Consider the following 16650-nt stretch of genomic DNA (forward strand, 5'->3'; position numbering starts at 1 on the left):
AAACAATAGGCTGGGATAATTGTTATGTCTGAATAGTACACAGTGTATTTTGCAAATGCAGGCATTTACTGAGAAACACTAGCAATCCCAGGAATCATTATGTAGCAGAAAAACCACCTTTGTTTGGAGAAAACTTGTATTTTAACTCATGTAGGCAGAATAAGTGGCATATTGAAAAATAAACAATAAAATAAATAAAGAACTAAAGATAAAACAAGGTTTTATTTAATGAATAATCACGATTTTTTTTTTTTTTTTATGTGTTGGTCATTTTAGCACAAATATTTATTTATTTGGTATTTATTTACCAAACTGGAACACGCAAGCGCACCAAACTGTACCACGCGAGCGCACCAAACTGGACCACACACACACGCGCGCACCAAACTGGACCCCACGTGCGCGCACCAAACTGGACCACGCGCGCACCAAACTGGACCCCACGTGCGCGCACCAAACTGAACCCCGCGCGCGCACGAAACTGGACCGCGTGCACACCAAACTGGACCCCACGTGCACGCACCAAACTGGACCGCGCGCGCGCACCAAACTGAACCTCGCGCGCGCACCAAACTGGACCCCGCGCACCAAACTGGACCCCACGTGCGCGCACCAAACTGGACCGCGCGCGCGCACCACACTGAACCCCGCGCGCACCAAACTGGACCGCGCGCGCAACAAACTGGACCGCGTGCGCACCAAACTTGACCACGCGAGCGCACCAAACTGGACCGCGCGCGCGCGCACCAAACTGGACCGCGCGCGCGCACCAAACTGAACCCCGCGCGCGCACTAAAATGGACCGCGCGCGTGCACCAAACTGAACCCCGCGCGCGCACCAAACTGCATCCCGCGCGGGCACCAAACTGGACCAGAACATTTTCGCTCCCATGTCAAACTCAAGGCCCACGAGCCAAATCTGGCTATTCAGAGCAACTGATTTGGCTCACATGGGAAAGAGAAAACATGTATCATTGTGTAAATGACCAAATAATTCAATTGTAAATTTGTTGTTGAAAGAACTCTAAATTCTTCTCAAATTCTTCCACAAAATCACCCAAATTAAAAAATAAAATAAAACAAAAATTCGTCAAAAAATAAATAAATCACTGGACATTTAAGTATCTGTCACTTTGTCTAATTTATAACTGGAAGTGCATACTTGGGCACATTAATGTTGGAATTAAAGCTGCGGCCCACTTGTGATTGAACTGGTCCCCTTTTGGCCCCTGAACTAAAATGAGTTTGACACCCCTGTTGTAGAATTATATGTTTTGCCATTTCCATAGCTATGTTTGGGTACATATCATTGTAAAGGAATCCTAGAATCTGTCTTTGTGTTGAAAGAAAAATGTTTTAAAATAGAAAACTTAGTCAATAATTAATTAAAGGTTGAAATAAATTCAGTTTAACAACATGTTCGATTTTAAAGAACTAACTTTATACGAAAGAAACTCTGTATCTTTGCTTCCATGTGTGATTTGTCCTCGTTTGGAGAGTTTGTTTCAACGTTTCACAGTGAGTACAAATATGAAGTGTATACATTTTAATCTACTGTAAAAGACAGTGGGACGTTTTTAATTATGGACTGACGTTTGGCTCACTTTGACCCCTTTAGAAGCAACAAATATTTTTGTTTGGAATCTCGTAGAAATGTTACAAACAACTGAAACCACATTAAAGGAACTCATTGATTTATTTCTGCAGACTTTTTGTGAAAGAGTAGTTTGAAATGACAGGCAATAAAAAGGTAGAAACTGCCATCTAGAGGATTTTATAAGGAACATCAAGCAGAGGTAAATCATCCAATAACACAAATCTACTGATAGATATGAAATAATAACACAATTATGTGACTATCAAAGCAAGATGTAAAACATGTATGAAGGCAAGCATTTAGCTCTGGAGTTTTATGAAATGTTTGAGTCATCCTGAAATCTGTTAATGAATATCTTTCACTATTTTTATCACTTATATTTATATAAAGCCTTTAGATTGATTGTTACTTTAGCTCTTGATGAGTATTTACATACTCCATTTTCAATAGGCCGACTGTAAAAGTCACTGCAATCACGTGAAGAAGTATAAAAAATATCTAAGGGTGTGGTCATGATCTGCAATGATTATATTAAAATCAAGGTTAGCAGATGGCCCTAAAATTAGGTGAAAAGTGTTGAATATAAATGTCCAGTTACATGTATCTAATGTGAAAAAAATAATCATATAATAGTAATACTTGAAACAATATGTCTGCTTCATAAATGTCAGTTATCAGTTAATGTTATTACATGTTTTTTTTTTTTTTAATTTTTTAAAAATTGTTGATACACATCGATTAGCATTAGGGATAAAACAGTTACAGTATTTATTATTATCAAGTCCCTTTCACAATATGTTGTGATTGTATTGTTGGTTCCTTTTCTGTTAATATTTATAAATATTTTGTATCATATCAACTCTTATCTAAATCACCAATCATTTTGCCATCTTATGCTAATTGAAATGTAATCTAGTACAAAACAATAGGCTGGGATAATTGTTATGTCTGAATAGTACACAGTGTATTTTGCAAATGCAGGCATTTACTGAGAAACACTAGCAATCCCAGGAATCATTATGTAGCAGAAAAACCACCTTTGTTTAGAGAAAACTTGTATTTTAACTCATATAGGCAGAATAAGTGGCATATTGAAAAATAAACAATAAAATAAATAAAGAACTAAAGATAAAACAAGGTTTTATTTAATGAATAATCACGATTGTTTTTTTAGTTGTTGGTCATTTTAGCACAAATATTTATTTATTTGGTATTTATTTACCAAACTGGACCACGCAAGCGCACCAAACTTGACCACGCGAGCGCACCAAACTGGACCACACACACACACGCGCACGCGCGCACCAAACTGGACCCCACGTGCGCGCACTAAACAGGACCCCACGTGCGCGCACCGAACTGGAACCGCGCGCGCCACCAAACTGAACCCCGCGCGTGCGCACCAAACTGGACCACGCGCGCGCACCAAACTGAACCACGCGCGCACACCAAACTGAACCCCGCGCGCACCAAACTGAACCCCGCGCGCGCACCAAACTGGACCGCGCGCACACCAAACTGAACCCCGCGCGCACCAAACTGAACCCCGCGCGCACCAAACTGAACCCCGCGCGCACCAAACTGAACCCCGCGCGCGCACCAAACTGGACCAGAACATTTTCGCTCCCATGTCAAACTCAAGGCCCAGGAGCCAAATCTGGCTCTTCAGAACAACTGATTTGGCTCACATGGGAAAGAGAAAACATGTATCATTGTGTAAATGACCAAATAATTCAATTGTAAATTTGTTGTTGAAAGAACTCTAAATTCTTCTCAAATTCTTCCACAAAATCTGCCCAAATTAAATAAAAAAATAAAATAAAAATTCGTCAAAAAATAAATAAGTCACTGGACATTTAAGTATCTGTCACTTTGTCTAATTTATAACTGGAAGTGCAAACTTGGGCACATTAATGTTGGAATTAAAGCTGCGGCCCACTTGTGATTGAACTGGTCCCCTTTTGGCCCCTGAACTAAAATGAGTTTGACACCCCTGTTGTAGATTTATATGTTTTGCCATTTCCATAGCTATGTTTGGGTACATATCATTGTAATGGAATCCTAGAATCTGTCTATGTGTTGAAAGAAAAATGTTTTAAAATAGAAAACTTGGTCAATAATTAATTAAAGGTTGAAATAAATTCAGTTTAACAACATGTTCGATTTAAAGAACTAACTTTATACGAAAGAAACTCTGTATCTTTGCTTCCATGTGTGATTTGTCCTCGTTTGGAGAGTTTGTTTCAACGTTTCACAGTGAGTACAAATATGAAGTGTATACATTTTAATCTACTGTAAAAGACAGTGGGACGTTTTTAATTATGGACTGACGTTTGGCTCACTTTGACCCCTTTAGAAGCAACAAATATTTTTGTTTGAAATCTCGTAGAAATGTTACAAACAACTGAAACCACATTAAAGGAACTCATTGATTTATTTCTGCAGACTTTTTGTGAAAGAGTAGTTTGAAATGACAGGTGTAACAAATCAATAACACACGAGGGCTCAGGAACTGACTGCGAAAAAGGTCAACAGAAATAGGTTCGGCTGTAGAGCCAAGGTGTGTGAATAATTGGACACAGACACAAGGATTTCGTTTTAGTATATGTATATTAAAGCTATTATATATATTAAAGATATTTGGAGTCAATTTATATTGATATATATTATTTAGTTATTAATAATCAGGTATAGGCAATAAACAAACAACCAAAATACAATTACAAAACAAAGACAATATTTTCTTCTTTCAAAACTTGTAGTCAAAGTTCAGTTCAAGGTTCATTTCCTTTGGTGAGTTCAGTTCAGTTTGTTTGATTTCGCCAAGTTCAAAAGCGAAGGGTTTCGCAAAGTTCTTTCGCATTGGGGGAAAAAAAATACAAAACAGAAAAGGTCCCCAGGGTATATTCCAAGTATTAGGTCCGAGTGTCCGAGGAAACAAAAAGATCAAATATTCCTACCGCGATGCAGTGGTGGTTGGGTGGTGGCTCGCCATCTAGTGGTCGAGAGTGGTAGGTGATCCAGGACAAACATAAAAACCTGACCTATAAAACAAGGCCAACAACAATCAGTCAAACAGGAATTAACTTAAGTATTTTTTTAAAACAGAAAATACATTCACCTTAGCACATTTAAACAATTTGTCATTGTTAATTAAATAAACAGTTATAAATAAATGCTATAAATCATAGCAGAAAAATCCATATCAAGGTAAATCAAATTGAAGCTTCATTCTATATTTTCAGAGATCAAAAGGAATAAAGTGCACTTTTAAATCAACATCATTAGCTGTAAAGCTAAGTCATATCATAAATTAAATATGCATGTTTTAAATAGATTCTTCAAATAAATCATCTCATTCAGTAGATCAAAGCCTATTCAAGACCACATAGCCGAATGGGCATTTCTTTCAAAAAGTAACAGAAATGGTCAAAATCAATCAAAACTACAAAAAGCAAAGTATTAATTTATTATAATACTATTTATTTAATGATTCGGCTTTGATTATAAATTAGAAAATAAAAGGATTACTTAAATAAAAGTGCAAATGGTCAGACTGACCCTGTGTGTTCCGCAGCTAATGGTGGCTTAATTTTGCAGGAATTTCAATGGAGTCTGGTTCACCACAAATCCGCCAAATACTTAATAAAACACATTGAAGTACAATGTGAAACGACTCACCGGTGAGTGGAGAGATATCTAGTTTATAGGAGAAGATGTTCATCCAGGTATTTCTTATGAAGGTTGTGTTTCAGTGGTGATTTTCCATCAGTAAGCCGACCATGCAGACGCCACAGTGAGAGCAGCCATCACAGCATTCAGTGGAGCAAACAAGAGTGAAGGGGGAGGAGCCAGGGACTTTAAAGGTGTCACAATAAAACCATGGCAGGAAGTTGGCCTCTAGTTCACATGGGTTACACAAGCATTTAGCGCTGGAGTTTTATGAAATGTTTGAGTCATCCTGAAATCTGTTAATGAATATCTTTCACTATTTTTATCACTTATATTTATATAAAGCCTTTAGATTGATTGTTACTTTAGCTCTTGATGAGTATTTACATACTCCATTTTCAATAGGCCGACTGTAAAAGTCACTGCAATCACGTGAAGAAGTATAAAAAATATCTAAGGGTGTGGTCATGATCTGTAATGATTATATTAAAATCAAGGTTAGCAGATGGCCCTAAAATTAGCTGAAAAGTGTTGAATATAAATGTCCAGTTACATGTAACTAATGTGAAAAAAATAATCATATAATAGTAATACTTGAAACAATATGTCTGCTTCATAAATGTCAGTTATCAGTTAATGTTATTACATGTTTTTTTTTAAATTTTTTAAAAATTGTTTATACATATCGATTAGCATTAGGGATAAAACAGTTATAGTATTTATTATTATCAAGTCCCTTTCACAATATGTTGTGATTGTATTGTTGGTTCCTTTTCTGTTAATATTTATGAATATTTTGTATAATATCAACTCTTATCTGAATCACCAATCATTTTGCCATCTTATGCTAATTGAAATGTAATCTAGTACAAAACAATAGGCTGGGATAATTGTTATGTCTGAATAGTACACAGTGTATTTTGCAAATGCAGGCATTTACTGAGAAACACTAGCAATCCCAGGAATCATTATGTAGCAGAAAAACCACCTTTGTTTAGAGAAAACTTGTATTTTAACTCATATAGGCAGAATAAGTGGCATATTGAAAAATAAACAATAAAATAAATAAAGAACTAAAGATAAAACAAGGTTTTATTTAATGAATAATCACGATTGTTTTTTTAGTTGTTGGTCATTTTAGCACAAATATTTATTTATTTGGTATTTATTTACCAAACTGGACCACGCAAGCGCACCAAACTGGACCACGCGAGCGCACCAAACTGGACCACACGCGCGCACCAAACTGAAACCCGCGCGCGCACCAAACTGGACCATGCGAGCGCACCATACTGGACCCCACGTGCGCGCACCAAACTGGACCATGCGAGCGCACCAAACTGGACTGCACGCACCAAACTGGACCCCACGTGCGCGCACCAAACTGGACCGCGCGCGCGCACCAAACTGAACCCCGCGCGCGAACCAAAATGGACCGCGCGCGCGCACCAAACTGGACCCCACGTGCGCGCACCAAACTGAACCCCGCGCGCACCAAACTGGACCAGAACATTTTCGCTCCCATGTCAAACTCAAGGCCCAGGAGCCAAATCTGGCTCTTCAGAGCAACTGATTTGGCTCACATGGGAAAGAGAAAACATGTATCATAGTGTAAATGACCAAATAATTCAATTGTAAATTTGTTGTTGAAAGAACTCTAAATTCTTTTCAAATTCTTCCACAAAATCTCCACAAATTAAATAAAAAAATAAAATAAAAATTCGTCAAAAAATAAATAAATCACTGGACATTTAAGTATCTGTCACTTTGTCTAATTTATAACTGGAAGTGCAAACTTGGGTACATTAATGTTGGAATTAAAGCTGCGGCCCACTTGTGATTGAACTGGTCCCCTTTTGGCCCCTGAACTAAAATGAGTTTGACACCCCTGTTGTAGATTTATATGTTTTGCCATTTCCATAGCTATGTTTGGGTACATATCATTGTAAAGGAATCCTAGAATCTGTCTATGTGTTGAAAGAAAAATGTTTTAAAATAGAAAACTTGGTCAATAATTAATTAAAGGTTGAAATAAATTCAGTTTAACAACATGTTCGATTTTAAAGAACTAACTTTATATGAAAGAAACTCTATATCTTTGCTTCCATGTGTGATTTGTCCTCGTTTGGAGAGTTTGTTTCAACGTTTCACAGTGAGTACAAATATGAAGTGTATACATTTTAATCTACTGTAAAAGACAGTGGGACGTTTTTAATTATGGACTGACGTTTGGCTCACTTTGACCCCTTTAGAAGCAACAAATATTTTTATTTGAAATCTCGTAGAAATGTTACAAACAACTGAAACCACATTAAAGGAACTCATTGATTTATTTCTGCAGACTTTTTGTGAAAGAGTAGTTTGAAATGACAGGCAATAAAAAGGTAGAAACTGCCATCTAGAGGATTTTATAAGGAACATCAAGCAGAGGTAAATCATCCAATAACACAAATCTACTGATAGATATGAGATAATAACACAAATATGTGACTATTAAAGCAAGATGTAAAACATGTATGAAGGCAAGCATTTAGCACTGGAGTTTTATGAAATGTTTGAGTCATCCTGAAATCAGTTAATGAATATCTTTCACTATTTTTATCACTTATATTTATATAAAGCCTTTAGATTGATTGTTACTTTAGCTCTTGATGAGTATTTACATACTCCATTTTCAAAAGGCCGACTGTAAAAGTCACTGCAATCACGTGAAGAAGTATAAAAAATATCTAAGGGTGTGGTCATGATCTGTAATGATTATATTAAAATCAAGGTTAGCAGATGGCCCTAAAATTAGCTGAAAAGTGTTGAATATAAATGTCCAGTTACATGTATCTAATGTGAAAAAATAATCATATAATAGTAATACTTGAAACAATATGTCTGCTTCATAAATGTCAGTTATCAGTTAATGTTATTACATTACGCGCGCACTAAAATGGACCGCGCGCGCACCAAACTGGACCCCACGTGCGCGCACCAAACTGGACCGCGCGCGCGCACCAAACTGAATCCCGCGCGCGCACCTAACTGGACCGCGCGCGCGCACCAAACTGAACCCCGCGCGCACCAAAATGGACCGCGCGTGCGCACCAAACTGGACCAGAACATTTTCGCTCTCATGTCAAACTCAAGGCCCAGGAGCCAAATCTGGCTCTTCAGAGCAACTGATTTGGCTCACATGGGAAAGAGAAAACATGTATCATTGAGTTTGACATGGGAGCGAAAATGTTCTGGTCCAGTTTGGTGCGCGCGCGGGGTTCAGTTTGGTGCGCGCGCGGTCCATTTTAGTGCGTGCGCGGGGTTCAGTTTGGTGCGCGTGCGCGGTCCAGTTTGGTGCGCGCACGCGGTCCAGTTTGGTGCGCGCACGTGGGTTTCAGTTTGGTGCGCGCGCGCGGTCCTGTTTGGTGCGCGCGCGCGGTCCTGTTTGGTGCGCGCACGTGGGGTCCAGTTTGGTGCGCTCGCGTGGTCCAGTTTGGTAAATAAATACCAAATAAATAAATATTTGTGCTAAAATGACCAACAAATACAAAAAAAAATCGTGATTATTCATTAAATAAAACCTTGTTTTATCTTTAGTTCTTTATTTATTTTATTGTTTATTTTTCAATATGCCACTTATTCTGCCTATATGAGGTAAAATACAAGTTTTCTCTAAACAAAGGTGGTTTTTCTGCTACATAATGATTCCTGGGATTGCTAGTGTTTCTCAGTAAATGCCTGCATTTGCAAAATACACTGTGTACTATTCAGACATAACAATTATCCCAGCCTATTGTTTTGTACTAGATTACATTTCAATTAGCATAAGATGGCAAAATGATTGTTGATTCAGATAAGAGTTGATATTATACAAAATATTTATAAATATTAACAGAAAAGGAACCAACAATACAATCACAACATATTGTGAAAGGGACTTGATAATAATAAATACTATAACTGTTTTATCCCTAATGCTAATCGATATGTATAAACAATTTTTAAAAATTTTTAAAAAAAAACATGTAATAACATTAACTGATAACTGACATTTATGAAGCAGACATTTTGTTTCAAGTATTACTATTATATGATTATTTTTTTCACATTAGATACATGTAACTGGACATTTATATTCAACACTTTTCAGCTAATTTTAGGGCCATCTGCTAACCTTGATTTTAATATAATCATTACAGATCATGACCACACCCTTTGATATTTTTTATACTTCTTCACGTGATTGCAGTGACTTTTACAGTCGGCCTATTGAAAATGGAGTATGTAAATACTCATCAAGAGCTAAAGTAACAATCAATCTAAAGGCTTTATATAAATATAAGTGATAAAAATAGTGAAAGATATTCATTAACAGATTTCAGGATGACTCAAACATTTCATAAAACTCCAGTGCTAAATGTTTGCCTTCATACATGTTTTACATCTTGCTTTGATAGTCACATAATTGTGTTATTATCTCATATCTATCAGTAGATTTGTGTTATTGGATGATTTACCTCTGCTTGATGTTCCTTATAAAATCCTCTAGATGGCAGTTTCTACCTTTTTATTGCCTGTCATTTCAAACTACTCTTTCACAAAAAGTCTGCAGAAATAAATCAATGAGTTCCTTTAATGTGGTTTCAGTTGTTTGTAACATTTCTACGAGATTTCAAATAAAAATATTTGTTGCTTCAAAAGGGGTCAAAATGAGCCAAACGTCAGTCCATAATTAAAAACGTCCCACTGTCTTTTACAGTAGATTAAAATGTATACACTTCATATTTGTACTCACTGTGAAACGTTGAAACAAACTCTCCAAACGAGGACAAATCACACATGGAAGCAAAGATACAGAGTTTCTTTCGTATAAAGTTAGTTCTTTAAAATCGAACATGTTGTTAAACTGAATTTATTTCAACCTTCAATTAATTATTGACCAAGTTTTCTATTTTAAAACATTTTTCTTTCAACACAAAGACAGATTCTAGGATTCCTTTACAATGATATGTACCCAAACATAGCTATGGAAATGGCAAAACATATAATTTTACAACAGGGGTGTCAAACTCATTTTAGTTCAGGGGCCAAAAGGGGACCAGTTCAATCACAAGTGGGCCGCAGCTTTAATTCCAACATTAATGTGCCCAAGTTTGCACTTCCAGTTATAAATTAGACAAAGTGACAGATACTTAAATGTCCAGTGATTTATTGATTTTTTGACGAATTTATTTTTTATTTTTTTATTTAATTTGGGGAGATTTTGTGGAAGAATTTGAGAAGAATTTAGAGTTCTTTCAACAACAAATTTACAATTGAATTATTTGGTCATTTACACAATGATACATGTTTTCTCTTTCCCATGTGAGCCAAATCAGTTGCTCTGAAGAGTCAGATTTGGCTCCTGGGCCTTGAGTTTGACATGGGAGCGAAAATGTTCTGATCCAGTTTGGTGCACGCGCGGGGTTCGGTTTGGTGCACGCGCGGGTTTCGGTTTGGTGCGCGCGCGCGGTCCAGTTTGGTGCGCGCACGTGGGGTCCAGTTTGATGCGCGCACGCGGTCCAGTTTGGTGCGCGCGGGGTTCAGTTTGGTGCACGCGCGGGGTTCGGTTTGGTGCACGCGCGGGTTTCGGTTTGGTGCGCGCGCGCGGTCCAGTTTGGTGCGCGCACGTGGGGTCCAGTTTGATGCGCGCACGCGGTCCAGTTTGGTGCGCGCGGGGTTCAGTTTGGTGCGCGCACGTGGGGTCCAGTTTGGTGCGCGCGCGCGCGGTCCAGTTTGGTGCGCGCACGTGGGGTCCAGTTTGGTGCGCGCGCGCGCGGTCCAGTTTGGTGCGCGCGCGGTTCAGTTTGGTGCGCGCACGTGGGGTCCAGTTTGGTGCGCGCGCGCGCGGTCCAGTTTGGTGCGCGCGCGGTCCAGTTTGGTCCGCGCGCGGTCCAGTTTGGTGCGCGCGCGGGGTTCAGTTTGGTGCGCGCACGTGGGGTCCAGTTTGGTGCGCTCGCGTGGTCCAGTTTGGTGCGCGCGGTCCAGTTTGGTGCCCGCGCGGGGTTCAGTTTGGTGCGCGCGCGCGGTCCAGTTTGGTGCGCGGCCGGGTTTCAGTTTGGTGCGCGCGTGTGGTCCTGTTTGATGCGCGCACGTGGGGTCCAGTTTGGTGCGCGCGTGTGTGTGTGTGTGTGTGTGTGGTCCAGTTTGGTGCGCTCGCGTGGTCCAGTTTGGTGCGCGCGCGCGGTCCAGTTTGGTGCGCGCGCGCGGTCATGTTTGGTGCGCGTGCGCGGTCATTTTTGGTGCGCGTGCGCAGTCATGTTTGGTGCGCGCGCGCGGTCCAGTTTGGTGCGCGCGCGCGGTCCAGTTTGGTGCGCGCACGTGGGGTCCAGTTTGGTGCGCTTGCGTGGTCCAGTTTGGTGCACGCGCGCGGTCCAGTTTGGTGCGCGCGTGCGGTCCTGTTTGGTGCGCGCACGTGGGGTCCAGTTTGGTGCGCGCGCGTGCGTGTGTGTATGTGTGTGTGTGGTCCAGTTTGGTATGCTCGCGTGGTCCAGTTTGGTGCGCTTGCGTGGTCCAGTTTGGTAAATAAATACCAAATAAATAAATATTTGTGCTAAAATGACCAACAACTAAAAAAAAAAAATCGTGATTATTCATTAAATAAAACCTTGTTTTATCTTTAGTTCTTTATTTATTTTATTGTTTATTTTTCAATATGCCACTTATTCTGCCTACATGAGTTAAAATACAAGTTTTCTCTAAACAAAGGTGGTTTTTCTGCTACATAATGATTCCTGGGATTGCTAGTGTTTCTCAGTAAATGCCTGCATTTGCAAAATACACTGTGTACTATTCAGACATAACAATTATCCCAGCCTATTGTTTTGTACTAGATTACATTTCAATTAGCATAAGATGGCAAAATGATTGGTGATTCAGATAAGAGTTGATATTATACAAAATATTCATAAATATTAACAGAAAAGGAACCAACAATACAATCACAACATATTGTGAAAGAGACTTGATAATAATAAATACTATAACTGTTTTATCCCTAATGCTAATCGATATGTATAAACAATTTAAAAAAAAAAAAAAAAAAAAAAAAACATGTAATAACATTAACTGATAACTGACATTTATGAAGCAGACATATTGTTTCAAGTATTACTATTATATGATTATTTTTTTCACATTAGATACATGTAACTGGACATTTATATTCAACACTTTTCAGCTAATTTTAGGGCCATCTGCTAACCTTGATTTTAATATAATCATTACAGATCATGACCACACCCTTAGATATTTTTTATACTTCTTCACGTGATTGCAGTGACTTTTACAGTCGGCCTATTGAAAATGGAGTATGTAAATACTCATCAAGAGCTAAAGTAACAATCAATCTAAAGGTTTTATATAAATATAAGTGATAAAAAGTCACTTTCAGTCACTTGATGTCTGCACTGGGAAGCCCATGGAGGTCAGACTCCCACATTTTATGCCAGCCCTCAAATGACACCTGGTGTTTTCACAAAGACAAATCCTTCATGAACCAACCAGAGCTGTGGGTACATTAAACTGTATTGTATTGTACTGTAATGTATTACTTCAGATTGAGCAACTTGTGTTGCAGGAGACACAGTGCCTTCACTTGGCTCTGAATCTGCAACTGTCACTTCACCACCAGGAGCTGAAAGAGGTGCCTTCAGAAGATTAGAGTATTAGTATAAACATGTATGTTGATAGGCTTGGTGTGATTGATCTATGAACTATGTCCTTACTGGTGATGGTGAAATGGGGTCTCTCTTTGAGGGGTCTGGTTGAGCGGTCTGTGGAAGGTCTGGCTGAGCCTCTTTCTCAACAGCAGCTGGAAGAAAATGAGGGACAAGGTTATGAATCCACTAATCCATATCCAGGCAGAAATAAAACTATGACAATAATATGAGCTTCAACCATCTTCAAATGTTTTTTTATAGGGATGTAACGATTAATCGTACGGCAGTTAAAAATCGATTCATAGGTATCACGGTTGATATCGATTTTCTGAAAATTGAATCGCAGTACTTTTTTTAACCACAAGTGTAGGCGGCGGGCGGAGTCTGCTAATACTTTCTTTCTGGCCGCCTTCTACTCTTAAATATGTTAATAAATGATTCATTGCCCCTTTAGCACCGAAATAATATCTGTAATATTACTTGAATATCTGTAAAAGTCACGTTTTTCTATTAGCTCTGTCTGCTTGAAAAGCTTCTCTTCTTCACTGCAAGAATTTCTGCATGCCAACCGACCACTGTGTTACCAGCGCCCTCTGCTGGTCCAAACAAATATGATGTAAATCAGTGTAATCACTTTTTTTTTTTAAAGTCCAATTGTTAAGGCACAAAATACATTTTCAGTTGCACTTTTAAAAAGGAAAAGAACTATTATGCAGTTTTGCATTGTTTATTATAGAACCAGAATTTAAATTAATAGGCTTCATTTTCATTTGTATTATTCCTTTATTTATTTCATTCAAGATTTATTTTTAGTTAAATTGCATTGTTTTGAATACTTTATCAAGGGATTCTTTTGACAATGAAATATAAAAGGAAAATAATACAGTATTTTCTAGTTTTTTTCCAAAAAAAAAATTTGTCTACAGTCCCATTTTGTAAAATAAATCGTGAGAGCATCGTATCGTGAACCCAGTATCGTGAATCGAATCGTATCGGGAGTTGAGTGAAGCGTTACATCCCTATTTTTTTATTGTCATTTTAAAGATGGAAATTCTTGTTTTAATCACAAATAAAATGGGTTCAAAGTGACCAAAAATGGTGGGAAAAGGTGGTGAAATGGGATTTAAAAAAACACAGGAATTGGTTTCAAATGACAGCAGTCAAAAATGGGCAGAAAAAGTGGTAAAAATGTTTCAATATTGAAACAATTAGTTTAAACTGGTAAATATTGGCCATGACAAATGGTGAAGGTGGTTAAATTGGCAAAAATAATCATGAAATATGGTGAAAAGAGGTTAAAAGTTAAAAACAATAACTTTATCCCAACTCACATAAATAACTGCACCGACCTCCATCTTTCAAATCACTCCTCAAAACTCACCTGTTTCACTCTGTCTCACACTTATAACATTTAACATCCATTCATTCATGCCTGTTTCCTGCCTGTTTTAAAAAAAAAAAATTCTGATGTTTCTTTTCCTTTTTTCTGATTTATATTTCTTTGTTTTCATCACTGTATTTGCTATTGTTGTTTTAACCTGTATGGTGTCTTTGAGTTTCTTGAAAAGCACTTTTAAATAAAAAATTTTATCATTATAATTTTTATTATTATTATGGGTCACCCTATGTGAAATTAGGTGTAAAAGTGGTGTAAAAGGTTTATAAGTGCTGAAAATATCTTGAAAGTGTAAAAAATGTGCAGCAAAGGCATTGAAATTTGATGGAAAAGTGGCAGAAATGGAAGTAATGTAGCAAATATGCATTAAAAGAAGCAAAAATAGGGCAGGGAAAAGTGATGAAAATAAGAACAGATATGGAAAGTTTGGTGTTGCTGCAGAAAAAGGGTAGAATAAAGCAAACATTGGCTTAAATTGTCCATAAAATGTTCTGTCTGTCTTTGTTTCAGAGCGGGAAAACGGTTCTTGCTAACTTCCTATCAGACACTACAGAAAGGCTGGGAGGAGAATACAGGCCCACACAGGGAGTGAGGTAGTGACCACAGAGTGTTTACTACTGTGTGACATCATCTTCATCATCATGTGTGTGTGTTTGAAGGATGGTGTCGTTTGAGTGTGATCTGGAGAGCAGCTCAGACCATCAGCCCTGTGAGGTCACACTGTGGGACTGTTCAGGAAACTTCAAGTAAGAACCACTTTACAGCAGCTGGACATGAACACATGATGTACACATGCACACTGTGTGTGTGTGTGTGTGTGTTAAAATAATTAATCACACTAAATAATAATAATTCAGATCTGCCCTCAGTCACATGATCCACATAGTCCACAATCAGAAGGTCACTGGTTCTAATCCTACTCCATCACTGTGGAATGTGATTAAGGCCTTTTACTCAGGGGTTCTCAACCTTGGGGTTAGGTCCCCCGTTGCGGTCACGAGACACTGGGAGGGGGTCCTCAGATGCCTTTAAGAAACTAAGAATATTTTCTGAACAATTTGAGCCATTTTTGCTTATTTTTACCCTTTTTCTGCATCTACTCCAAACTTGCCATTATTTAACCTATTTTCATCACTTTTTCTTGCCATATTTTTGCTGCTTTTAATGTGTTTTTGCTACATTCTCCAATTTCTGACACTTTTCCATCACATTTCAATGAGTTTTTTGCACAGTTTTTTCCCATTTACAACACATTTTGAGCACTTATAAACCCCTTTCACCACTTTTCCACCTAATGTCACATATGGTGACCCATTATTGTCACTTTTATCCTCTACATTTTTAAATTCCATTACCCACAATTTGCAATTTTTAACCAATTTTTGTGGTTTTTAAAATCTCATTTCACCACCTTTTCCACCATTTTTAGTCACTTTTAACCCATTTTATTTCAGATTAAAACAAGGATTTCCATCTTTAAGATCACTTTATACTATGGGCTAAATAACAGTAAACTCCCTAGATAACAGTGGACATTATTCAGGTAAATAAATAAATTAGGTTATCACAGATTCATAGAACAATGGACCATCATTTTGCTGACTTTATGGATGGACCCCAAAAATCTCTCCCCTTTATTCCCCCTCATAGATGGACCTGTCTCCACATGACTGTTCTTCAATGTTCATAATGTGTTGTTAGTGAAGTGTTTCTAACTCTTTAGTGTCCACTAGGGAGAGCTGTAGCAGAGTAAACGTGGGTTCTACTTTCTCCTCCAGGTTTGAGTCGTGCTGGCCTGCTCTGACCACTGACTCCTGTGGGGTGGTCCTGGTCTATAATCCCACTGTTCCCAGTCAGCTCAGAGAGATAGAGAGCTGGTTCTCCATGTTTGTGTCCTCTCAGGGTCTACAGGACACCCAGTGTGTGCTGGTCGCTCACCGTCAGCCAGGCGACACACACACACACACGCAGACACACACTCTGACCTAGGTACACACTCCTCTCTTTGTGTCTTCATCAGGGGGGTATTCCAGAAAAAAACTCTGAGTCTGTCACCATGGTAACATTTTCCATGAATGGAACCTGCTCAATGGCAGGTTTTGTCTCAGAAACACTGGGTTTCCACCTGGCTCCGCCCACCTGAACACAGCTTCTCAAGGAACACTTTAATTAATCTTGACACTCTTCTCTGACACACATTAGTATCAGAAAGGTTGATCTGCATTAAAACACCTGCTGACGTCTGTATTAAAGTTCTCTGGATACAAACATGTGGCTCATGTAAAGGAATCCACATTTATACC

The 16650-nt window shown here is 38.5% G+C and overlaps 1 protein-coding gene across 1 annotated transcript in view; it reads left to right on the forward strand.

The window, feature by feature from the left end:
- LOC114479569 (uncharacterized) overlaps positions 1-16336 on the forward strand; it is a 45718-nt gene extending 29382 nt beyond the window's left edge. Inside the window, exons 5-7 of the mRNA XM_028473314.1 lie at positions 14858-14940; positions 15007-15093; positions 16126-16336. Coding sequence (XP_028329115.1) covers positions 14858-14940; positions 15007-15093; positions 16126-16336 — 381 coding nt within the window. The remainder of the gene's footprint in view (positions 1-14857; positions 14941-15006; positions 15094-16125) is intronic.
- Positions 16337-16650: the final 314 nt, after the last annotated feature.

Source organism: Gouania willdenowi, chromosome 17 (assembly GCF_900634775.1).
Source record: "Gouania willdenowi chromosome 17, fGouWil2.1, whole genome shotgun sequence".
Taxonomy (NCBI): Eukaryota; Metazoa; Chordata; class Actinopteri; order Blenniiformes; family Gobiesocidae; genus Gouania; species Gouania willdenowi.